This window comes from Sebastes fasciatus, chromosome 7, assembly GCF_043250625.1.
Source record: "Sebastes fasciatus isolate fSebFas1 chromosome 7, fSebFas1.pri, whole genome shotgun sequence".
NCBI classification, from domain to species: domain Eukaryota; kingdom Metazoa; phylum Chordata; class Actinopteri; order Perciformes; family Sebastidae; genus Sebastes; species Sebastes fasciatus.
In genome coordinates, this window is record NC_133801.1 from 3,465,239 (window position 1) to 3,491,566 (window position 26,328).

General features: G+C 42.0%; 1 protein-coding gene and 1 long non-coding RNA gene across 2 annotated transcripts; both read left to right on the forward strand.

The window, feature by feature from the left end:
- The first annotated feature begins 1,654 nt into the window (after positions 1 to 1,654).
- On the forward strand, positions 1,655 to 3,912 carry LOC141771118 (uncharacterized). Its single transcript, XR_012594676.1, has 2 exons — positions 1,655 to 1,934; positions 3,127 to 3,912. It is a non-coding gene; the product is annotated as an uncharacterized LOC141771118 (long non-coding RNA).
- Positions 3,913 to 21,406: 17,494 nt separating this feature from the next.
- Positions 21,407 to 25,593, forward strand: LOC141771104 (mRNA decay activator protein ZFP36L1). Its single transcript, XM_074641029.1, has 2 exons — positions 21,407 to 21,771; positions 22,462 to 25,593. The coding sequence occupies exons 1-2, from the start codon at positions 21,718 to 21,720 to the stop codon at positions 23,686 to 23,688; spliced, it is 1,281 nt and encodes a 426-aa protein (XP_074497130.1). The 5' UTR covers positions 21,407 to 21,717; the 3' UTR covers positions 23,689 to 25,593.
- Positions 25,594 to 26,328: the final 735 nt, after the last annotated feature.

Below are 26,328 nucleotides of genomic sequence, written 5' to 3' on the forward strand. Positions count from 1 at the left end.
ACATTTCTAAAAAAACATCTTCTTAGCTTTACTATTTGTAGTGTCCTCCAAGATATCAAAACTGGATTTGATCTTAATGAAAATAAGACCGAGATCATTATGTTTGAATGACCTGACTTATTGGATGACTCTGTTGGTGTTCTTGGCCCTTTAGCTTCTCAAAATCGACCTTTTGTTAAGAATCTTGCCGTGATTATTGACAGCTCTTTCAAATTTGATAAACAAATTAGTTTAGTTCAAACTAGCTTTTTCGACTTTCAGCCATGGTAAAGGCCATCTCTCTCCCAAAGATCTCGAGATGTATTTCTTTATATGTGGATGTAGAGCAGTCGTCTCTTCATCGTCTGCAGTTAGTACTGAATGCAGCAGCTCGTCTGCTCACCGGAAAAATTAAACAAGATCACTTAACACCAGTTCTGGCCTCCCTCCACTGGCTCCCTGTCCGTTACAGGATTGATTTTAAGACTTTATTTGCTTGTTTTTAAGGTTTTAAATGGGCTGGCGCCACCTATATCTCGCAGAACTCTTGCATCTTCATACTCCAGCGAAAACACTGCGGTCGATCAATCAACAACACAATGCTTTCATTCAGTAGACCGCTGTTTGTGTCCCGTACGTTAAGTTTCACTTTCACGTAGCAATCAGCTGTTCACAATGTTAAGTCACATTTTCACTGCACAAATGTAGTAATTTTAAGCCCAACCATGTTGTTTTTTCCTAAACCTAACTAAGTGGTTTTGTTTAATTCACAACATTAATCACGTGTTTTTACTGCGGCCGAAAAGTGATGCCAATGAGTCTGCACAAAATGCCAAAATGGCTAGATTTCCGAGTGGAAAAGTACCCGAATCTTCCGGCAATCAATCAACAACTTTCTGTAACTTATACCACATTACAGAGCCTGTGAAACATGTAATGGGAGAAAGTGTTTTGCCTTTCTGCAGCTGAGGTTATTACTGTCCAATTAAACCAGTAAATCCAACAGGGAGGAAACTGTTTTTACTGGCAGAACAGTTTGCTTTGATTTAAATGATGCTGAGGTTTTTCCTCTGCTGATTGTGAAGCTAATATAGAAACATTAGCTGCAAAGATAGTATGGTTACATCTCTCTTGGTATCTCAGGAGCTTTCTTCCTCTCTGTTTCCATTTTTTTCCTGTCTGTGCCGTGCTTTACTTCCTCTTTTATCTTGTTATGTTTCCCCCTCTCTATAGAGGCTACATGTGTATTTAGTCTCTAGATGACTCCCTTTCTTCTTGTTCTTCCTCTCTTTGCATCTCTTGGTGTATGTAACCCCACCTTCGCTCGCTCTCTCTCTCTCTCTCTCTCTCCAGTGACAGCTGGCCTCCGTTTTCCCGCCAACAGACCAGCTGTCCATACTAACCAGAAGTATCTGAGAAGCGTGTGTGTGTGTGTGTGTGTGTGTGTGTGTGTGTGTGTGTGTGTGTGTGTGTGTGTGTGTGTAAGTAACAGGCAGTTCCTCTCTGTCAGCTTCTATGTCTCTCTCTCACACACACACTTCACAGACAGGAAGCAACATGACACTCGTATTAAAAGATCTCTCTCTTCTGCTACTGCAGGAAAGACACACACACACACACACACACATCAGTATTGAGTTAACACACTGTCACAGCCTCTCTGTTAGCACACCATTAAAGGTAAAGCTGTAATCCTATCTCGTCCTCCATCTCTGCTCATAATCATTTCCTGTGTGTTTCTGAGAACACCCGTCACTCAAACCTTATCGGTGTTACAGTGACGTCGTCTTCCTTTTTCCCTTTGAAGTCGAGCTGAAGTGTGAATTTCCGTAGCTGTCACTCTCTTCTTTGTTGGTTTAGCCACGGTGGCTCGCGTTAACGCCGTAGTTCTTCCTCTACTTTGATCTGTTTTAACCCAAACATAAACTTTTGTCCACGAGAGGAATTTTGTGAAGGTAGGCGGATGGAGATGGATCGGGATTTTGGTTGTGTTTGTTTGTCTCTTAGTTAGCATGGTATGTCAGACTTAATCATTTGGGGACTTGGGACATTATTTTTTAATGCGTATACATATTCCATAACTCTACCATGGGCTCTTCATAATTCATGACTTGTTGGCTCTTACCATCTGAATTATAAGGCGTAAAAGTGACTCTTTTCTTTTCCAAATTTGGCAAATAACAAAAAAGAAGCCCACAAAAGTTATTGATTTTTTTTTTTCGTGTTCCGTACAGTTTTCCTGTAATTAGTGGTCATGTTACCCTTACCAAAAAGAAGTTTATCCATTAGTATACTTCTATTACATTTAAAATAAGAGAGTATAATTTCAGTTTACTTTTAATGTACTTATCAGAGATATACTTAAAAAAAGTATACTTAAGTTTACAGAAAGGTCTAAGTATACTTGGCTTATACTTGTACTTAATCTTTTGATACTTAATAAAAGTATAATTAAGTATTTGTTGCCTTATAGACCTACAGAAAAGAATACTTGGCTTGTGGTTGTGCTGACTTTTTGATAGAGTAGCCTATTAAAGTGTGTGATTTTGATATGAATTTACTTTAATTCATCAAGAATGTTGTACGTGTTTAGGGAAAAACATTGTGTTTTGGGTTAAAATAACTACAAAGACAACTACGCATTTTTGGTTTCACACAGGAAGCGAACTTGCAGTCTCCTGGATGAAAACCCTGTGTTTTGTCACACTGTCTATACTACAGCGCCTGACTTCCGCTTCTGCTCCTGTCATAATTACTACGGTCGCTAGAGGCCACTGTTATGTTGTTTTATACCTCCTTTTGGTGATCTACCACATGACTAGATGATGAAACCTACTAGTGGGTGTAGTAGACCCCTACTGACCCACATCTATGGGGCTTATAGCGACTGATAACGCCTATTTATTTAATAGCCTGACAACAGTCTAATCGGCTGCACAACTCCAAGAAATCCTGAAAACACACTTACAGCAACTTCTTAAATTTAAATGATCAGTGGTCATATTTGTACAAAAGCCCAAATATTCTCAGGTTTTCTCCCAAAAATCATAGCAACCATCAGCCAATCAGCATGATTGTCACATTCATTGTTCCAGATGCTTCTTAAAGGTACTGTTTGTAACTTCTTACATGTATAAATCATTGCAGGTCGGTGTCCCATGCATCCTCGCGTTTGGCTATGCTGTTCCAACTCAAACTACACAGAAGCACCAAAACCGCAAAGTTCTATCTAGTGAAGCCCGTCTGTTAAACAGTGTCAACTCTTCCTGCTTCAGCCTCCCGACCGCGGCCAGAAGACACAGGGGAGATCGTATAGCTTTGGTCTCCAGGGCCGGAGTCTCTGCTGTACTTTGCTCCTCTGCCTGCCTGCCTTCACTCACACACCGCGCTTATTCTCACTCGCTCTCTTGCTCCACCTCTCAAGTGCGTGCGGGCACACTACACACTGCAGAAGAGCTAGTTTAGCTCTGAGAATATCTAGTGAATGAGCAGTGGACGTTTGTGCAGAAATAAATGCTGCAGCTCTTCCAGACCAACAGAGGTTTCCTGTGACGTTTCCCCTGCTGCTGAGTGAATAGACGGGGCTCCGGAGCGAGTAACGTTATCGTCTCCGACCAAAACTCCGGTGTCTCCCCTGTTCCTTCTGACCGCAGTCGGGGGGCTGAAGCAGGAAAACACAGTATCAGCATTGATTCATGGAGAGACCTTGGTCTGGTCAGCTAACATTACTGCCAAGCAGCTGAAATATAGAGTGACATTGTGGTTTTAGCTGACGTGTGTCGCCTCACTGTTTTAAGCGATGCTCGTTCATGTCTGTATAGAGTGAGCACAAGTGCGAGCGTGAGCAACAGGACGCTGACTTTCGTTGACTTAACAGCCACAGGTGTCGCTGTTAACAAGCAATTTCTGATTCTTACATAGAGTCCCTTTAAAATATATATATATTATTACACTACAAATGCAGGCTTCAAGTGTCATAACATTTGAAAAACAACCCTGATTTGTAAAGTTGATATCTAGATTCTGTATTTGCATACAGGAACACACACACACACACACACACACTCACACTCACACACACACAGTCAACTGTAAACCACCATACAGAGTTCTGGCTGTACACTCTCTAACTGACGGCAGCTGTGTTCGTTAACCCCTCGTCGCTCAAACATTACCACACAGCTAACCGCACACACACACACATATATGCAGAGAGGAAGCCTTGTAACACCCGTTGTGTCTCGTTAACTGCTCGGATTATCAATGCGAGGCAATGGATGTGGTCAAAGCGACTCGCTTGCTTATCAACACCATGAGACTACACACACACACACACACACATTGCTCAATTAGTTCCACTGGTCCATGTCAATGGTAGACACATGAAAACACAGGATGTGTGTGTGTGTGTGTGTGTGTGTGTGTGTGTGTGTGTGTGTGTGTGTGTGTGTGTGTGTGTGTGCGTGTGTGTGTGTGTGTGTGCGTGCGTGTGCGTGTGTGTATGTATATTTGTTTTTATGTCTGCCATCAAGATTTGTACCAGACCACCCCTATAACACACACTCTCACACACACACACACACACACACACACCTCTGTCGACCCTGTTTCTCTTCCTGTAGTAATTATGTCACGGTGTGTTTGGTCTGCAGACCTGTTGACAGGAGACACGTGTAATTGTGAACACACACACACACACACACACACATAAATGCACTGTTGCTTGTGTATCGTTCTCTTTACCCTGTGTGTATAGACGTGTGTGTGTTTTCTCTATTGAATCCAGCCTTTTAGCAACAGAGAGAGAAACACTTTTTAGAAAAATGGTTCAAACTGAACTGTCCAACTCAAACAGTAACGCTTCCATTTCAGCAGACACGTCATATTTTACGACTGCATCCGGCTGACTGGACAGATTCCTTTGACGTGTTTGTTGCCATGTACAGACAGCTCATTACCTCCGCCAAGGCCGAAGGCCTCGGAAGGAGGTTATGTTTTCACCGGCGTTGGTTTGTTGGTTTGTTTGTTTGTTGGTTTGTTTGTTGGTTTGTTGGTGCTGGTGCTGTCTTGGCAAGGACACTCTTGAAAAGGAGATTTTTAATCTCAAAGAGGCTTTTCATGGTTAAATTAATTCTAAATAAATAAAATAAATAAATGTTTGTTTTCATCCACCTGTTTTATGTGCATTTTTCTACGCTTGGCTGAGGGGGAATAGTTGCTGTATCGATGAAAACAAAATGGAACAAAGTGCAACGGAAACAGACTTAATGAATACGTCATTCGGTTAACATTTGTGCTATAATCGGATGGAAACTTGGCTTACAATGTATTATATACTGATGTGTTAAAATAAGCAAATCATGTGAACATGTCTGATTACCCGCCTGTATGGCGGGGTTTCTTGAGTGCATGTAAACGCATTGGTTGACACATCAGATAGTTAGATAGCCATCCAGAGGCTGCAGGTAGCTCCTCTCTCCCTGAGTCTCCTCCTGTGTTTTCCACTCTCCACAATCAAGACATTTTTTCCCAATAACAATAAAACACGGCGACACAAACTGGACTTGTTGTGGATTAATGGGGTCGGTGGAGGCCCGGCGTCGGCAAAACAAGCCGGGAACAATAGCAGTGGAAAGGGAACAGTTCAGTGGACTGTTGCATTAACTCTGTTGGTTTGTATTGTACAAAAAAGAGGGCAGGAATTCCAAAGGGAATTAATGTTTGTTATGTTAATGACTCCGTTAGATATGGCTGGATGGCTGCAGCCATAAACACACTTCTTTCTCAGGCATGTGGCTGATGATGCTGTTGATGCTTTTCTTAAGCTTCATCACAACAAGTGAAAATAGGTACAAGACTTTGTTGTGACACAACATGGAACAAAACTCTCCTGTTAAGTGTATGTATGTGGTTTTTTTTGTCTTCTAATTCATAATTTGAAAAGCTTGTTATGGTCTGATGTGTTTCTCGTGTTTTATACATTGTGCAAATTTATGAAATTACATTTAAAGAGCCGGGGGGGATTCCAGGCAATATGATAGACTGTTCCAAAACCGTTTATGACAGATGACGGTTTCAGGGTTGTTAATATAATGAACTAAACATTTTTATATTTTTCAGCATCTGGCATTTGATCAGATGGCAATAACAGAGTGACAGTGATGTGCAAAGGCCTGTATGGAGAGTTAGAAATGATGAAATGACGCATCAATATCCAAATGCACCTCAGTAGGTGCAACAGTAAGTGAACGCATCACCATTAATACGGCCGTGACATTCAACGCTGATTCTGAATGTCTTCAGTTCAGCAGGTTTAGTCTGTTTCGTTCAGTTCAGAACAAAACCAGCCTATACAAGCGCTGTTTATAAAGTTAATAACTCAGCTGACGCTTATTTACCACAGTTATTAGATTAGGATTGTTTCTCTATAACGAAGAAGTAACGTACGTGTAGTAGAGGAACTCTAATGCTAAAAGCTGCATTCGTTCAGTGACAGTGGTGATTCAGTTCAGCGCAGTAACTCTCTAAAGTCACATCAGACATTTTCAGAGGGGGACAATGAGGCTATGTTCAAAAATATAAATGGATGAGGACTTTTAACCCCTCTGACCTCATATTTTGCTGGTCCACAGCCAAAATTCCTACAATGCAAGTTCTGCATAATGCACAGAGGGAAAAGCTGAGGCTCATTTTGCTTCATGAACGAGGTTCTTCTTGTAAATCAAGAGCTTTACTACTTTTTCATAGAAAAACAAGTTGAGATACATTCAAATAAAACAATTTATCTCGTGTCATTTGCATTTTGTAATATGTTACTGTTTTTAGGAACTTTTTGACCACAGTTTAGTTCCTGGGACCATAATCTACATGTTCTGGAGCCAAATATAAACATATAAAAATGTGTTTTATTAAGTTTATTAAGTTTAGCATGTACATCCCCTTCTATCAAATCACATTAAATGTACTTTCTTTCATTCTGGAGGGAAAGTCCAACACATGGGGACTTCCAAGTCTAAACAGCGTGGCATTCACAAGATGTTTTCTCTGTAACTCAAACCGGAGTGGCAGAACAAACTCTACTACATGTGTGTAACACAGGTGCATGTGTTTGAACGTTTTGTTCTTAATGTTCATTGACACACGACTCGATTCAATTTCTGACAAATGCATGAATATGTATCATAACGTTTTATATTTGATGAATTTACACACCGGTAGCTGTCAGCATTTCAATGCTGAAGACATTGAAACCCTTATTTTTTTCTCAGCATCAGTAAATTGAATTTGTCTTCATAGTGTTCACAGGTGTATTGATGTTTTTAACTCTATTAACAAAACCACTAATAAATCGTATCTGTCTGTTCCCGACTATATGACGTAATTCAAAAACAAAAGAGCGTTGGCGACTAACAGCTGAGGGCAAGAGGTGCACATACACACACACACACATATGACAGCCCCTGTTAAAATAACATAGTAGCAGCTGCTGAGGAGACTGGTCTCATTTAGCACCAAACAACACCTCTTAGACTCACACCCAGACCCAATGAGTGTGTGTGTGTCTGTTACTTCACACTGTATCAGCAGTCTGGGCCTGTCTGAAGTGAACAAGGTCCAGTCTGTCTCACACACACACACCTTAGCAACCGTCCACCAGTTGTGGCAGTTGACAGTTTGGCATTGGAGGTTTGTGAGTGTGTCGGGGAGGCTGGCATTTGTCCTCTCAGACATTTGGAGTGAACATTTGAGTGTCTGTGCAGCATCCTCAGCATGCTCTGCACAGTGTCGTACACATGTGTGTACAATTTGTAGATGCCCTAAAAGCTGCAGGAGCTTTTGGTGAGGTGATTATTTTAGAGAACTTCACTACCATTTGTAAATCCACTTTTGAACTCGTACCGACTTTCACACTGATGCTGTGACGCAGGATACATCTGTATTTGCTCTTGCACATTTGAAGCTGGGGACACACCAAGCCAACATCAAAGAACTATAGCGGTGATAAAGGTCACCTCACATCGCCTTTGTCTTGGCCAAAAAGTTGCACTCGAACACACCGCAAAGACAACAGCCGGCAGCCAGGTAACACGTACATTCTGCGCCTGCGTGAGAGGAAATATCTCTCAACACAAGCAGGCGGCAGTAGTCTGTATTCATCGTCATTCAAAAAGGGAAATCAGAAGAAATCAGGTGAAATAAAGATGAAAAATTATAAGAGCCTTTGGTGTTTTTCCTCTTGACTTCACTCGTTGGCTCGCTTTCCTCACTTCCGTTTCTCTTCTCGTGCACTGAAGCTGAACCGCCAATCAGAGTGATTTCTCTCACCGATGAGCTCCGTTGGAAATACCTCCAACACGGGCCTGGAGCTGTCCGACGGCCGACCAAACGGCTTGGTGTGTGTTAGGGCCTTTAGTCTTTCTGCATCGACCCGGGTCATATGACCTGACTGCAATGACAAATTAGTTGTGAAACAAGAAACAAGCCTAGTTTTCTCACTGGTGATGAGTTTTTTATTTTTCCTTGTAATATTTGGAAGAGGCAGCGATAGCTTAATATAAAACACATTGTTTTACTTTCACTCGACCCACATATCCTGTTAGTGTGTCCTGCACTTATACCTGCGTATGATATCTTAGGAGAAAGTTATTCCTCCTTTTTTGTTCGTCTGAATGTCCAACAACACGTGTCAACTTCCGCTCGTTACATGCATACAGTCTTTGGAATTGATTTTGTGGGATATACACGATTTACAGTGCATTACTTTCCGTAGGTATAGCTACAGTATGAACAGTGTATGAGACCAGCCTGAATGGGGACAACATTTATTGAACTTGATCCAGTACTGAGGGATAACGCTGTAACTGGCAGCTGCGAAATGGGCTCCAATATAACCGCTCGGGGCAGTTCCTCACCCTCTATTTACGTCCTCTAAACATGCTTGTTTTTGCCACTGACAGGCTCAGATTGTTGTGTATCTGACATTATGGAAATGTGTATTAATATAGAGTAACTTTGTTATGCTTCATGTAGTGTGAGAGATCTACAAGGCTGAGCGAGAAAGATTAATCTGTCTGTTAGTGTCAAAACAGTTACAAAAACAATACAGAAAATATCTGAATCTGTTTCAGTTTTATTCCCAAAACTGCCAACTATTGAAATAATAAACCACATGTTGAACATGCTGAGTATCAAAAACAGTGACAGTCAGCTTCAGTGTGGAAACTAATCTTTTTATTGTTGTCACAGGATGAAAAGGATTCTGCAGATTCTCCGTCCCCCCTGTTTTTTAAGGCGATTTCCCAGCGATGTGATAAAATAGTGTGTATGGATTATGTTCCCAGGGATTTTGATGAAAGGAAGTCTTTATTAACCAGATGCCCTGAGGGCTTGCTGGTCACTCTGCTGTTGCATCATAGCGAGCAGCTGGCACCAAATGGCCCGTCCATGTGTGTGTGTGTGTGTGTGTGTGTGTGTGTGTGTGTGTGTGTGTGTGTGTGTGTGTGTGTGTGTGTGTGTGTGTGTGTGTGCGTGTGTGTGTGTGTGTGTGAGACACGTTGCCAGATTCCAGGAAACAGGAAACTGACTGGCGGGAAAATTACAGCAGCGGGGGGTCCAGTCTTTTGTCAAAACATAATCCAGTGGACGCTCTTAACACTCTGTTCATCCACCACCCTCCGTCCCCCAAACACACACACACACACACACACACACACACACACACTTTCTTTAGACATTCTTCCAGGAAGCGGGACCGGCTGCTGTTTTCCTCCTCAAGAGGGAACTGAAGAAGGGAAGTCAGGGATTCCTTGTTGTTGGAGAAAGAGAGAGTGGGATGAAACAGTTAGCTGTATGTGTGTGCGTGAGTGAGTGTGTGTGTGTGTGTGTGTGTGTGTGTGTGTGTGTGTGTGCAGAGTGGGGGTCGAGTCCAGTTGGTCAATTGAAAGGATTTAAGGAGCCGCCATACGGCCTGATGGAGGATCAGAGGGAGAGAAAGGGGGCCGTGGCTGTAGACCTTGATGTCCACGACTGTATGGAGAAAGAGAAACATGGTCGTTGAGGACATTCATTGTGTTGTGCTGCAACAGGACGGCTGTCCAACAACGCTGTCATAAGGAGTACATGGAAAACCTCAAATCTTTTGAACATCAAACACTCTTCCCCTCTTGAAACGATCAGTTACAACGGATTTCAACAGTATATTATTCTATAAAACAGAAAAAATGTCAATAGAAATTTCCCAAACCACTCCTATAACACCTCTCCACTTCTCCATTACTACCACCCACACTTTGTTCTTCTTCATATATGATTATAATCTATATTTTTGTCATCCTGATTGTGTATACTTTAAAGGGGCTAGATATAAGAATCAGAAATGTGTTGTTGACAGTGACACCTGTGTCCGTTAAGTCAATGACTTGCGCTTGTGCTCGCACTACGTAGACGCGAGCGAGCATCGGTCAAAACAGCGAGGCGGCACACGTGATTGTGATTAACAGGCATGTGGTTGATTAACATTAGCAGCTAAAAACCACAATATCATGATATATTTCACATGCTTAGCAGTCATGTTAGCTTACCTGTCCAATAGGAATTTTGACAGCTCGGTGTCCGTTTTGATGCCGAAACCAAAACGAAGGTCCCTCCATGAATTGATGGTCCGGACAATCTTGATCCTAGTTTTACCCCCCGACGTCGGTCTCATTCCTGCTTCGCAAGACGGGCTTCACGAGATATAACTTTGATTTTTGTGCTTACGTGGAGTTTGTGTTGGAGGCTGGTCGTTTGTTGCCGTTAGAGGATTTTTAACCGAATGTTAGCTGTCGTTGCACACTGTTAGCCCTGTGGCGGAGCTAAAAATAAAGGCACTCGCAAGCGTGCATGACGTCACATCCGTTGGATTTTCCCGGAAAAACAGGCCCACATTCTTCACATTAAAAGCAGTCTATGGGCTGATAGAGTCTACAGGCTGATAGAGGAAACCCAGAAAGGGCTCATTTTTTAGGTTAGGTTACAACCTGTTCACACACTGGCAATAAAAAAATATTAAAAAACATTTATATGTGTAAAAACTTACATACAGTCCCTTTAATTTTATTATGTTGGTCTATTCTGTACACACAACATTTATTGCACATCTGTCCGTCCGGGGAGACGGACAGATGTTTTTATTATCCAAATCGACGGTATAAAGACAGTATTCCCAAGCTGGATTTTAAAATACAAATGTGTGCATTAAATTGTGCTTTCATTGTCTGGGTTAGAGGTGGGTGTCTTCTCTAATCTTTTAGACAGGAAATCCCAGCAGCGTTGTGTTATCAAAGCTGAGGTGGGTGTCTTCATTTAGTATTATCTCCTTTTACACATTTCAACACAATTTCATTGTCATCCTCTTCTTCTTCATTTTTACTCAACACACAAATCCAGATATAGTGTGGATATGTGTGTGTGTGAAGGAGACTAGAGAAGACATAATCATTTCAGTTTACCACACAGGAGAGCATGTTTTTGTGAAATAAGACCAAGAGGTAGAAGTACTATTAGAAGAGAGGAAGCTGGCTTGATGAATGGAACGAGGCCGAAGACAAAGTGAAATATCCTCCTTCTTGCAGCTTGTCGTGACACGGTTGTTTGTGCGACCTCACCAGTGCCAGGTCCCTGCTCTGTGATTTATCCACCTCTGTATAACAGTCACTATAACTGCCTGGGGGTCACCATTCATCTCTCAGCTTCAACGACATGTTCATTTCTCAACTGTAGTCACCATTAATCTTTATAACTTTTCACTTAAATCAGCCGTTTAAAAAACTCCTATCAGGGCTGGAAATATTTCCTGGCACTTTAGAAAAAGACCTATAAATCACCAGCTTAAAAGCAGATAGAGCTGCTGTGGTACTGTGTGCTTTATTGGCACTAACAAAACGCTGTTAGAGTTGAAGGTTTTATTCCCTGGGTACAAAAAGAGCAAAATACTGCTACTGCTACTACAGAATGAATAGCATATATAAGCAGCGCATGATAGGGTTGTTATTTTTGCTACTAATTTCAGTTTTAAAAATGATTTTTGATCGCCTGTTGGTTGATTAGCATTGGATTATTAAAAACTTTAAATGATTAGTAGTTTTTGTGCAATAACAATATAATATTATTAATAACAATATTATTCGACAATTTCAAGACAGCTTAATTTTTGTATGGTATGTGGTCATGGTGGAAGTGCAATACACTGACACTGAAGTGTCCCTATACACACAGTTAATGGACAGATGAGGTGGAGCAAACGAGGCGATGGACAATCTGATGGCTATGGCCCTCATACACATCAATGTGGGCATTAAAGTGGGAGCACCACCACGACAAACAAACCCAGCAGGTTACAACAATAGACTGTGGCTTCGCAAACAGGATCACTTGACGACCAACCCTGAAATGGAAATGACCTAAAAAAGCCAACATCCATAACAATGGGCAGACACAGGGAGGAGATGACGATGAATATTAAAAGCATGAATTGTTTTTAAGTAAACAGATGGTCGGCCACATGTGGAACTGCAACATTACCTGTAAGAGGATGCACTCGCAGCAATTAAAGAACTCTCTGGCAACACATGCCTCTCTAGAAACAAGGTCCTGCTTTGCTCATTGATAACCAACACTTACTGAAAACTCCTGCTAGGTGTGGACTGAATAAAAAAACATGTGGACATAAAAAAAACATTTTCACACCACTCACACCCAGTGCATCTGGAAACCTCACAAGATAAAACTATAACTATCTGCATGGTAAAATGACGACACAATTGTTGTATGTTGTTTATTACAAGTTTGTATTTTGTTCAGAGTTAGGCGCTGCATGCAGCTCCAAATTAGGAAAATAAAGTTTTTTTTAAACATTAAAGTATGTAAACATGTTCTAATAGAAACCCAAAATACAAGTATGAACCTGAACATGAGCACAATATGTCCTCTTTAAAGCACATTGTCTCACTGTGTCTTGTCAAGTCTTTTTAGGTGTCCACGGTTCCAGAAGTAAAAGCTCCATTCTTATTTTCTCAGGCTACATCCACAATAATATGTTTTTGTTTTAAAATGCTTAACTTTTGCTAAGTTTTTGCCTAGCGTCCACACTACTCCAGCAGTTTTAGAACCCCTATAACAGAGACGTTTGAAAATGCTTTAGCTTTAGTTTTAAAACTCCAGGGTTGAGTTTTAGTCTGGACGGACAGAAACGTAGACCTTTAAAAAAAAAAAAACGATGACGCAGACACCCATGTTCGCTTCTTGATTGGGGTCTTCACTAGCCAGGACCACGCTGCAACGGTAGGTCGTTTAAAAGGTTTTAATGGAAATTCAGGAGGTATTGAATGTTCAGGACTGATGGATGGATGTACAAAGGGGGAGGTGAAGGAGGAAGAAGGATGTCGTCAGTTAGGCTGGTCTGGGAGGTCGTAATGAAGTCCGGGCAGAAGGAGACTCGCTCGCTTTTCCACCTGAACTGATCACAGGCCCCCAGACAGTACCTAGAATGAGACATGGAGAGGAAAGGATGAGGGGAGAAGGGAAGAGAGGATGAGGATAAGGATGACGTAGGAAGGAGAATGGATGAAGGGGAGGGTGGGTCGAGAAATCTGAGACAAACAGCGTCGGATAGGTTGACCGTGGTATAAGCAGGCTTGGCAGGGTAATAAGGTGTGGTTGGGTTAACTAATTAACTTCATTCATCATTCATGATGTGTCCTTCCCTGATTCGTCACGCCCCTATCACGTGAACCTTTTCCGGAAGAAAACAAGCAACATCTGTTACGTTGAACGGCTCCACCTCGTCGTCAGTCAAAGCAAAGAAATCTCTGGTCTTATACTTTTTGCCATTGCTGTTCTTCCTTCGTAGTATTTTGTGCAACTGAACAACCAACAATGCTGCTTCCTTTTTAAACCGACACGCACATGCCCAGTGTACGTGAATGGTCATGTGATATGCGTTTTCAGGCGTGGTAGTATGGCCATAGATTAATTCTGAAGCGGCCTTAAAGCACTCGTCTGGACGGAGATGGTTTACGACGTATTAGTGTGGATGTAGCCTCATAGACGGTTCTGTTGCATCACTGACGAGTTGTTTGTTGAAATAATTCAAACTCATCAAATTATCACATTCTATCAATATGAATCATTTACATGCTGAGGTGATGCAGTGGCAACTCAGGACGAGCTCTTGTCCTTGATGAAGCCACAGAGGACAGTTCGATCAGATCCTGTGTGCTGGTATTGTCCAGAGTGCTTCACTGTGGTGTATACAGGGACATATGGAGAAGCTTCTGGACAATGGAGCTCTTGTCATGCTGGCCTCAACAAAGAGGCCAAGACAGGCTCAGACAGGGGGCCGACAACCATGCTGGGGTGTGTGTGTGTGTGTGTGTGTGTGTGTGTGTGTGTGTGTGTGTGTGTGTGGGTGTGTGTGTGTGTGTGTGTGTGTGTGTATGAGAGAGAGAGAGAGACATTGTGTGTGTTTTTGAGATTGTGTGTGCGTGACAAAGAAGAAAGAAGTCTACAGTATATTACACAGTAATTACTTTATTAACTTTACCACCTAAATAAGTTTAGCTTTATACTTACGACGTGTGTTTTGTCGTTAGTTAATCTAGTTTATGTTTTCGTTTCCCCTCCAGGCCTTTCTTTTCTTAATAATTTGGGGGAAATTGACAATTGACAATAATTTGGGGGAAAAACAAAATGACAGTTTACCTCAGAAAAGTGGCTTATTCTTATCTATTGCATGATTAAAGGTGCAACGTGCAAGATATGGCCAGATTGAACTGACATTATCAACAGAATGTGAAGAGGTTACAGTGTTGACGTTGACGTCAGAGACGTCTATGTACTGTGTTGAAGAGATATCTACTGAAATGAGCATGCTAACCAGCTAGCCCCGGCCCGTCTTGTCTTGTAATACCACTTATATACCTGGAGAGGCGATAGTGAGTCACTGGTTCCTTTCAAACAGCCTGTTCAAGGCGGGATTGTTGCACCGTTATTCTGCCTCACTGTTCTGTATAAAAGGTCTACGACTAAACGCATACACACTCTAGACGCCAACGCTGTTGTGTTTAACGTCACGCCCCTTTTGCTCCCTCGATGCCTGCATGCTATCTAAAATCAAACGCCGCAGTTGTTTCGTTCATTGAGAAAAAGCAATGGCAGCCTAACGGAGGATCTTCTTTACGGCAGTATGGCGGCATCTCTGTGTGAAAGGGGCTATTGTAGCATCCAGTCTGTCCTCAGTTCGAGAGGACGAAGAAGTAGAGTTGCCCTGAGGGCCTGTCAATCACGTGAAAGGTACGGGGTCCGTGTACGTTTTGATAATTTGTTTATTGGATTAAATCCAGAATGGCAGAAACGAGAAAATGACTTGCCGCCGGGAGGAGAGTGTGTGGCAGCTCCGGGAGACGGATCTTCAGTTAGAAGTTAGCTCAAATTCAACCAGCACAAACTCCAGCGTCCGGGTTCTGATCCTGTAACTGTAATATTTTGTGTTTCTGTGTCAGCCATATTAACTGACAGATATTACATCTCATATTTGTCTGCAAACCAGAATACTTACCCCAACAACGTACCCAACACTGTTACTGTGTTGTACCAGCCTCTGTAAGCACGCTCCTCCCTCGTCTCCACCCAAACCACTGCTAACTGACACGGCACGTGATACTTCCCAGCCAAAGTTTCAGTAAACCACCATCCTGCAGGCAGAAAATGACGGTGGTGGTGGTGGTGGAATGCACCCCTAATGTCAGTCCCTAACCTGAACCGAGCTCTACTACAGATGCCTTCCTTTCACAGTTGATAAGGTGATTTATGATCCAGTCGGAGGTTTGGCTCAGCTGAAGTGTGTCAGTATAGTTAACATATCTTTTTAATTAGGGCTTTTTTCTCTACGCACAAGGAATGAAAAGAATTTGCCAGAAAAGCACGTCTCATCTCTTTATTTAGTGGAACGTATCCAAAGATCATTCAAATGCACAACTTTCTACTTCACAGACGAACATGGAATATAAAATGCAGCACTTCCTGTGTACCATATAGAGCTACTGTACATGTCAAAAGTCAACGCTTTTAAACAGCCGACAGAACTGTGACCGTAACTGTAACCGAGTATCCAAAACTGGAGGCACTAAGTGCTTGGTCATATTAAGATTCATATTCTCGGTGACAATGAGGGTACACCACGGGAGCAACATGACTGCAGTTGGAAAAGTAAAGTTATTTAAAGTGCGTAGCCGTAGGACGTACGTCACCAGGGCGTTTTACGTCAATCGGAGCATTCACAGCTGCATGTAAACGGGAATATTAGTGGAATATTAATTTTCATTAGCCATGTAAACAGTTTAGTAGGAATATTGTCTTTTTCGGAATAAGGGTGCAGACACAGTCGAACTTTATGGATTCAATAAGTGTAAATAAAGACATTTATTTACATGATTATGTTGTGGGTTATTGTGACACTGTTCATATTGAGCTTTGCAACGGCAAGAACTATAAGAAAACACCCACATACTCTGTCACCCACCAACTCCCACAGCCACAGACAGTTATGTTGGTTATGTAAGAGAAGATTCAGTTGCTGTGTCACTAGACCAGACCACAACAACACAACAACACAGAGAGAGAGGTAAAGGGAGAGGATGAGGGAGGTAACTGATTCATTTGCATGATTGATTGTCATTCATAAATTACTCTATTAATATATAGAGAGTGGAAAGAAAGAAAAAAATAAAGAAAAATGTTGAAGAGGGTAAAAAAAGTAAAGAGGTAGAAAGAAGGAGAGAAAAGAGAGAGACATAACGACAGTCAGTCTGTTACCAAACCAACCGACCACAGGGAGGAAACCACACTGCATTACAGTTATTTAACCCTGAACACACACACACACACACATACACCACAGTAACGTATCAGTGAGGCGTTGTGATAAGAAATTTTACAGTTTGTCTTTGCAGCCTCTTAAAAACGAACTGTCACTCAGTTCTCACAGCCACAAACAATCCAAACATCAAACCTCTCGGCTGCCCGTAACTCGTAAGTTAATATTTGCCCCAGTAAGATCACATTACAAATTCAGTTTGCATGTGAAAACAGCATGCATCCACACATCCACAAGATCACCTCCCACTCATAAATGCCAAAACGCTTGGAAACAATCTGTCCTTCCTCGCTCTATTTCAGTCGGCAAACAATAACTGTTCATTTTCAGCCAACATCTGGTCAGCAGTTGTCAGACAGCTAATGCCAAGTTCACACAGATCTCTGTACTGTTCACACTACACAACTTGCTGTTCTTGTAATCATGAGTCTTTAAGTCATTTTAGTGGTTTTAACACTACATGACTGACCGGAGACAGGAGGTCACACACTACAAGATCTTTCACCTCCCAGGTGAGGTCTCAAAACTATGTTTTGTCACGAAAACACGAACGAGAAGTGACGTGGACGTAGTCACATGTTGATGTTGTCGTTGGTACACATGTTCACAAAACCGCCACGCGTCTACTATTTCCCCTATGTAGATCAGTCATGTGTTACGTTTATTCATGTTAACATCCAACACCATAGGTGCAACAACAGCTTTGATCCGTGTTGCAAATGCAACACGTACAGTGAAGTTCCTGTTGTTACAGACGACCCTTTCGTCGGGCTTCCTCTCCGCCTGTGTCTTGCGCTCTCATTGGCTCACAAACAGACTCCCCGACAGGACCAGATATTTAGCAGGATATCTGGAATGTGTCTGCGAGGCATCAGCGAATTTTTCGGCTCACATCTTTGAACAGTTCACACATAGCGAGACACAGATTTGCGAGCGCCAAGCCAAAGCTGGCCAATTAGCCTCTGTTCTGGGGCTTTTGTCTGGAAGCTGGTCTGCGAATTGAAAATCAGGGCTAAAATCCTGTAGTGTGAACTCGTCGTTAGTGTGGATGGCGGTCCAAAACGGAGAGAGGAAGGTGTGTTTTCAGATTTAGTTTGGTTGGTGTGGACACAATCTCTATCTTAAGGCGCAGATACATCAAACCAACATCATCAGCATTCTGAATTGGACAAAAAGCCTCCGAGACAGGCAGACTAGAGCCAAAGGTGCAGGACACACCGTCAGCTTGGTGTGTCAGGGCCTTTACTTGTTCTCTCCCACACACACACACTTTGACACATATTGGTACTTTCTCATTAGAGTACTGTTTCAGTATTACCAGCTGAATCCCACAAACAGTAAACACTGCAGTGTTTACACTTCCTCTGTGTAGCTCCTTGACGGCTCAACACCCCACATCACCCGACCACAACATTAACTCCGTCTGAAACGTCCCTGCAGCGTCCAAACAGAGACACAATGCACAACACAAACAACAGATCACACAGTAATGTTTGAAATGCATCGTTCCCACTGTAAAAAGTCTCAAATGGTACAATACACAAGTTCAAACTGTTGTTGTGTACTCAATGAGGTCAGTGAGTTTCAGTGAGAGTTGGAGACAAGCAAACGACTCTTATCTCGTTGGACAGGGGTAATCATTCTGAGGAAAATACACTTCCTGGTTTCATTTGAATTTCTAATTATTTGAGTCTAAACACGCTTTGGTTACCACACATCCACCACTGACGCACAATGCTTTATTTTTATTTTTAAAAATGTAGGAATGTATATGTTTGCAAGTTAAGAGGACTGACTGAAAACATTGACAAAGGTCATCTAGAGAGACCATTAATAGAGATAATGTTCACCTGTACAAGTGACTGGGAGAGCAGAGCAGATTTATATTCCTTTCACAAGTATTGGTAATGTATTCAGTGCATAATGTGACCATGCACAAGTTCCAGGTTTAGACAGGTTTAGAGTTAGACATCATTTAAGGGTTGTTGGACATTCAACACGACAGACATTGAGGATGATTTGGTGTATATTTAAGAAATCCCCACCCGTAGCATTTCGTATCTTTACTCTTCAAACTTTATGTATACAGTATACATTCTAGACAGATCTACAGGTCTCCAACAGGTGACACCTTTGAGTTGTTATCGCTGACTTCTGTGAAACTCGGGTTTGGAGCAACCCATTCAAACCAGCGGCAATCTTTGTTTTGTCCCATGTGTTACTGTGGAGCAGTTGACACTTTTTTCCACCCTAACTAGCTTTGAACCATCCTCACTGACCTCTATTTGCATTTGAACACAACAACAAGCTTTGAAAGGACGATGAAAACACCACCGCTGAAGGAGTGGATGGATCACCGCTGACCCACATGTCAGGACTTGTTCTTATCTCTCATAAATGTGAGGCCATGAATGTAAAATATAAAATATATTAAGATATATATATAGAGATAGCAGTGAAAATGTAATTCATTCACAGTCTTGAAAGGTAAAAAGTGTAGTTTACGTACAGCAGACTGCAATAAAAGACCTGGTTATATTGTGCTTGGAAGGTCAGCATGCTAGCTAATGCAGACAACTTATGTGCATTTACACTACATTTTACATTTTACAGACATAAATCACTTTGTCATTGTATAATTTCTACATTGTCTTTATTTCTGCCTCTTAGAAATGTTCAAGAACTAAAACTACTTAGAAAACTGGGCGGGGTACGCCTCGAACAGGCCTTCAGTCTGACACATTCACACCCCATTTACACCTGTGGGCATTTAGGAGTTTCCAATCTACACTACTCTGGGATGAAAATGGAGCAGACAACTGCTGTGATACTGGGAACTCCAGACAAAAAGAATAAAAGTGGATTCAGACCCGGGCTGTTTCACCACACCGCCATTCTCAGTACTTTATTTTGCACTTTAAATAAACAGAAACAAAAAGGCTAGTTTGTAGTTAGACAACCGTCAAATCTTATTTCATTCATTCATTTTATTACTTAAAGGGGTTGAGGACCATCCATCTATAATTGATCTCTTCTTAATATCCCAGGTTGTGTGTTATTAAAGTAGTAGTATGTCATGTGTTGGAATTAAACTTTTACATCTAGTAGTAACTGACTGAAGTGTGAACAACGTGGCTGAAAAGGATGTTAGATCGATAGATAGATAGATAGATAGATAGGTAGGTAGGTAGATAGATAGGTAGGTAGGTAGGTAGGTAGATAGATAGATAGATAGATAGATAGATAGATAGATAGGTAGGTAGGTAGGTAGATAGATAGATAGATAGATAGATAGATAGGTAGGTAGGTAGGTAGGTAGGTAGGTAGATAGATAGATAGATAGATAGATAGATAGATAGATAGATAGATAGATGTACTTTATTGATCCCAAATTGGAAAATGATTGTGTTACAGCAGCAGGTTATCCAAACAATGCACGGAACAGTAAATAAAATGCACATATCAGCACTAGAGAAATATATCCATCCATAAAATATAAAATATAAAGAATATTGGAATACACTATAAATATAGACGACTACTACAACTAGCATAAAAAAATCTAAATTATAAACATAGAATAACCCACTATATACATTAGCAAAGTGTGCAAGATACTATGTTTCGTTCTTTAATAAAAAAAAAAAAGAATTGAGTTAGTAAATGTGCAAATGTAGATGTGCAAAATTCAACATGTGCAAGATTATTACACGAGCAAAAACAGAATGGAGCAAAGTTGAGATAGAAACTGTAAAGCTGAATCGGTCCTTCCTGTATCAGTTTTTTATGAGATTTCTTTATCTGTTGTTACCCTAAGTAATAATAAATCCAGTTGAAGGAAGGTATAATTATATTATTTTAATGAATACTCAATGGATGGTGGAGAAAACAGACATTCCATCGTTGAAATGATATTTGGGACGTGTTTATAGCAACTGTATTGTCAGTTTCCAGAAGCAGTCTTGTAATGAGTCCAAGCTTCTAATGTCAAATAATATATCAAAAAGTAAAGATCAGGTTGCACAGTTATTCTCCCATGTAGCATGTTTATTTCCTCACTTTCATTGAAATTCATTTGGAAGAATAAACCTTTCATGTAAAATAAGAAAACTTGTTTGTCAACTTATACTTTGCTGCATTTTAGCTGCACTAATGACAGCAAATGTGTTGGTATTTGCAACACTTGTCATTATCTGCTTAGCTGTATCGATCCTGAACAAAGTGAGGGGACGGCTGCTTAAAAAAAGAAGAATGCATCTTTAAGGATTCAGTAATGAATGGGTGGAAAAGTAGCTTCATTCAGCTACCTCCTCGTCTTTCTGTGCCCACCCTGCCCCCCAGCACACCATTACAATGCAGGACTCCCACCCCCCAACACACACACATTAACACACATTAACACACGCACACACACACTCCCTGCCCTGCCCCCTGAAGAACACAGGCAGTGGGTGGGTGTGTGCGTGGGTGGGTGGGTTTCCCCAACTATTTAAGCAGATTCCAACAGATGGTCGAGGAACTTTCCTCCGAGGGTCACGTTGCTGTTCCTCCCAGCTTCCTGTCTCCCTCTCAACGGACCTCACTACTTCTCTCCCCTTTCCCTTCCCCAAAAAACTCTTTCAACTCCTGGGACAAGCAGTTTCTCTTCCCCCTGACACAACCTTCAGAGGTTTCCCGAGGCCCTTAAACCTTTTTCTCTACCGTCTCAGCTCCCAGAAGACAACTCTTCCTTCACCTCGGACCCAGAAACTGTTTGTCCTCCCCAGCCTTCCTCCACTGTGGGATCAGACATCCAGCTTCACTCAGCGAGGACGGTGGAGCCAACCATGCCCTCCGACTTTCTAACACCTTTCCTGGAACTGGATGAGGAGTTCTTTAAGGTGAGAGCAACCAAAGACAATTTAAACCTGTTATACATATCTGCCAACATCTAACTGTCTAGTACTACCATGATGACTCTCAGCTAAGGCAATGCTAGTATTATTCTTCATGTGGGAAAAGTTGTAAGACTAATGCCTTATTAACTAACAGATGAAGTGGTTTTCTTTGAATACATCTCAACTTTATTTAGGAATATGGCCTCATTAATAATGCAATAATTCATTTCAGTTTTTGGAGGAAAATCTAGAGTCTGTAAATTTCATTTCTACTGCAGCTTTTGGTCTAGGGCTCAAATGTTTGGTTTAAAAAAACATCTTTAAAGTATTAAAAACTGAAAGAAAAGTCTTGGTAGTTTCATGTTTTTGGCGTTTAAAAAAAAACATGTGTTGTTCATGTTGCACGTGCATGCGTTTACTTTGCAATCCAGTTAATCCCAGATTTAACACATCTTTTTCTATTTCAAATTTTTCATTTTTCATTCCATGAATCTGAAAATGAACCTGTTGTACTCTTAAGGCCTAATTTAGTACATTCTCCGGACAAAACATAGTCCCACTTCTTAAGTAAATTTGTTGCTTTAGCTGCAGCTTTAAAAATCTCCTTTCAGCTCGACTTGGCCCTGCCAGTCTCGCTCCAGCGCTCCAGGAATGCAGAAAGCTCACATCTATTCTTCTCCTTTTGTGTGACAGAATTTCCGCGGCCTGGAGGCGACAGATGGCTCGCCTATCGGCTCGCAGCTGCAACGGCAGCAGCACAGTCAAAGAGTCCTGGGTTTCCAGCGCCGCCATTCGCTGTGCCCCGTGACCCTCCCCAACTCCAAGTTCAACCACAGCAGCAGCTCTGAGGTGACCGACTCAGCCGGCTGGGGGCTCAACGTGGCCTCCAACCAGGGGTGGAGCGGTGAAAGTCAGCTTCCCCGCTCCTCGCTCAGCCACATCCCCTTCAGAGTTGACCGCTCGATCAGCATGATCGAGGGAAACGTCAGCAGCTTGGGAGGCAGAGAGGACAAAATGGCTAACCTGTCCCCAAAACTGCTGCTCCCTCCACCAGGCTTCTGCCTCAGCAACACCTCTCTCCCCTCCATAGCTTCCCTATCTCCTGTCTCCAGAGACTCGGCGCCCTCGCCTCACATCTCCACCCGGTACAAGACCGAACTCTGCCGTACCTACGAGGAAAGCGGGACCTGCAAGTACGGCGCCAAGTGCCAGTTCGCCCACGGCATGGACGAGCTGAGAGGCCTCAGCAGGCACCCCAAGTACAAGACGGAGCCATGCCGCACGTTCCACACGATAGGCTTCTGCCCGTACGGCGCCCGCTGCCACTTCATCCACAACGCCGATGAGATCCTTGGTGGCAACGGCGGCGCACCTCCTCCGAGACAGAAGATGAGGCCTCTGCTGCGTCACAGCGTCAGCTTTGCAGGCTTCTCCTCATCTCCTCAGACTTTCCAACCAGTTGAGGAGTCGCTGCCTTCCTCTCTCCTCTTCACCCGGGCCTCCTCCGTCTCCCCTCCTCCATCCTCCACAGGGAGCCCAGAGCTCCTCTCCCCTCTCTTCCCTGAGCCAGGGGCGCTGAAGCATTGTCCCTACCCCTTCTCTGGCATCACCGACCTGGCAGGCGACCGCGGCGATTCGTCTCTACGATTCTATGCCGTGACCGATTCTCTCAGCCCCAGGTGTCCCACCTCCACTTTCACCTCCAAAAAGCCAAACCTCCCTTACCACATCCCCCAGCAGCTGCCAGTCTCCCTGAACGGCCTCCCCGGCCTTCAGCGCTGCTCGTCGGCCGACTCCCTCTCTGAGGAAGGCTACACCTCCTCCTGCTCCCTCAGCTCTTCCTCCAGCGGCACAGAGTCGCCGAGCTTCGAGGGCCGGCGCCTGCCCATCTTTAGCCGGCTGTCTGTCACAGACGAGTAGGGAAGGGTTTTACTGTAGGGCTGAATTTAATCAGGGATAGATGGTCTAATTGTTTAACACTTATGTGACGAGAATCTGGGTTTTGTGTCCAGCAAAATAGCAGCTTTGACGCATGTAAACTCTGCACAACATAGGGTGTTAATGAAACAGAAACTCCACTATCACAACTAAACATTTTAAAGTCACAAAGGATTAAATCGTTAGGTTTTCCGTTCCTCCCTAAATCCAGCCAGGTAAACGTACCTAACTTTGTGCATATTGCATTTCTCATCCAAGCAGTTGTAGCGCTGCTCAGTGTTCGTCCAGTTTTAGCTGACTTTTGTTTTATTGTTATTTGTTCTTTTATGCCATTGTTACTGCTGTATACTGTTGTATACCCATTTTTAGAGAATACTTGGAGGGTACTTCACTTTGCTCGGCATTTTGCCCATATGCTGGAAGTTCTGTGAGAATTTCCTGAACCTTGATTTAAGACGGATTTTTGCTGTTTGCCCTGTATGACTGGTGTGCTATCCATTTTTTTTTTTAATTAGCACTGTTGTTTTTCTACAGATTTTATTTCTTACTTTAACAGTTTATAGTGATGCCAGCCTGCAGCACTTCTCCAGTCATATTAGGGCATATTGAACCTCTTGTCCACGAGTAAGAGGGTTAATAATAACTGTACGCTGTCACTGATTGATTAATTGATTGGTTGTATGGCTGCGGCCGCTTGATTGTATTTGTCAGTCATTTGAACTGCCTGGCAAGGATTCAGCTAAACTGCCTTAGCAAGAAAAAATAGCACAAGTAGGCAACCCACTGACTCTCTAGTTACCAAAGTTGATGTTAGAGTTCCCCTAACCTCCTAGTACTGTTAACACCTAGCCTAGCCTTTAACCCACCACAGGTACAGTGTTAGGATTTTATAGCTTAACACTTTTGTAGACTTATTTATTGCTTTTTGTATAATTTGTTTGATTGTGTTTATGCATTTTTTTTTTATTATACCAGAGAAATTATGCTTTACTTATGCATTCATGATGTCCATCTGCTTGGTTTACACTATCCAGTAGCTTTAAGAAGGCTCGAAGGAGAGGAGAGGAAAAGGAGGAAGAGAAAAACATTTTGGCATTCTATATGTACGTATGTTGCCTTACTGGCTAAAAGGCCTGGTAGAAATCAAGACTCACTGGGTTTTTCACATTAAAAGCACGGCTACCGAGGATACTGCATCTGCAACGTCCTCGATCAGCGTTACTTTCTGCTGTTCGTGTGAGCATTCAGTGAGTCTACTCTCCTCTCCATTCAGCCTCACACCTCTGACTGTAATAACCTTTTTTTTCCAATTGTAAAGTAAAACGGTGGCGAAAGAGGGGTTCACCACTCACTCACGGCCTCAGTGTGAGTCAGCAGCGGTCAATAAAAGTGTGTGTTACACTAAGAAGAAAGAAAAATGTTAATGTTAGAGAAGAGTGTTACTGTTTCTGCTGCATTGTGGTCGTGGTGTGTGTGGTAATCCCTACCTTTTAAAAGAAATCCTGTGTGCTATCTTCTTCTCTTGTGATGTAAACAAACAGGTGAAAAGGTGACCTTTGTTTATAGTTGATTTTTATCTATCAGAGTTGCCTCGATGACAATGTGTTTGTAGGTCGACCTCTGTTGCACGCTAGCTCGCTAGCTTACCTCTCTGAGCGGCGGGTGAAATCAAGCGAGTTCAAAATGAAACCAGGCAACGTTTTGATTGTTTGCTTTTGTCGTGAAATCAACTCAACCTGCCCGAAGAGTCCAGAGACGCTTCTTGTTGCTGTAGCTTATTGTTAGCTCCAACCTGGCAACAAGCCGTTTTTTTGTAACTTTTGTTAACTTAAAAGTCTTATTTATTTCTTTTGTTTTTCAAAGTGAAACCTATATTGTGGTGTTTGATACTGTGTTGTTTTTTGTTGTTTTTTTTACATAATTTAAGTGCATTTATTGTTTACATTCCATGGGTTATGTTGATATCCTAGCTCTTTATCTTAATATATTTGTCCCCCTTTTATTTCAAAATAAAAGTCTTTGCAAAAAATGAGCGCTGTCTTGAATCTCATTACACTTTTGTTTCTGTAGTGATTTGATTAAATCAACGATGTTTTTAGATATTTTCCTATAAATTAGGTCATTGTTATCTGGAGTATGAGTAAAAAAAACAATAAAATAAAGGTATTAATAGTATACAACATAAATGAAAAGAATGAAATCCAACACTTTAAGACTGACAGTCAGCTCTTTCACTCTCTTCTCCCACATAAACAGCTCTAATTTAAATCCACATCAACCACACTGAAGCTTTATGTCTTCAGTGGTATCCTCACATCCCCTGTCCATGCTTAAGCATATAACACTCTCCCCCTCTGCTCACTCTATAAAAACACTTTCCTTAGCTCTGACATTTTTATTTCGTTTTCTGCAAGATCGTGTCTCATGACTCTATTAGCTTTGCTAGATAAGCAGTGCAGTTAAAGGCAGTTATACCTTCTGCAGAGAAAACTACTATTGACAAAATATCTTTATATTACATAGAAGAACATCCAGAATATGAGGTGAACATTAGAGGTGTAGGTTTTAGTGATGAATGAAACTCTTACGCTTGATTTCAGTGCAAATTTAACTTGTCATTTG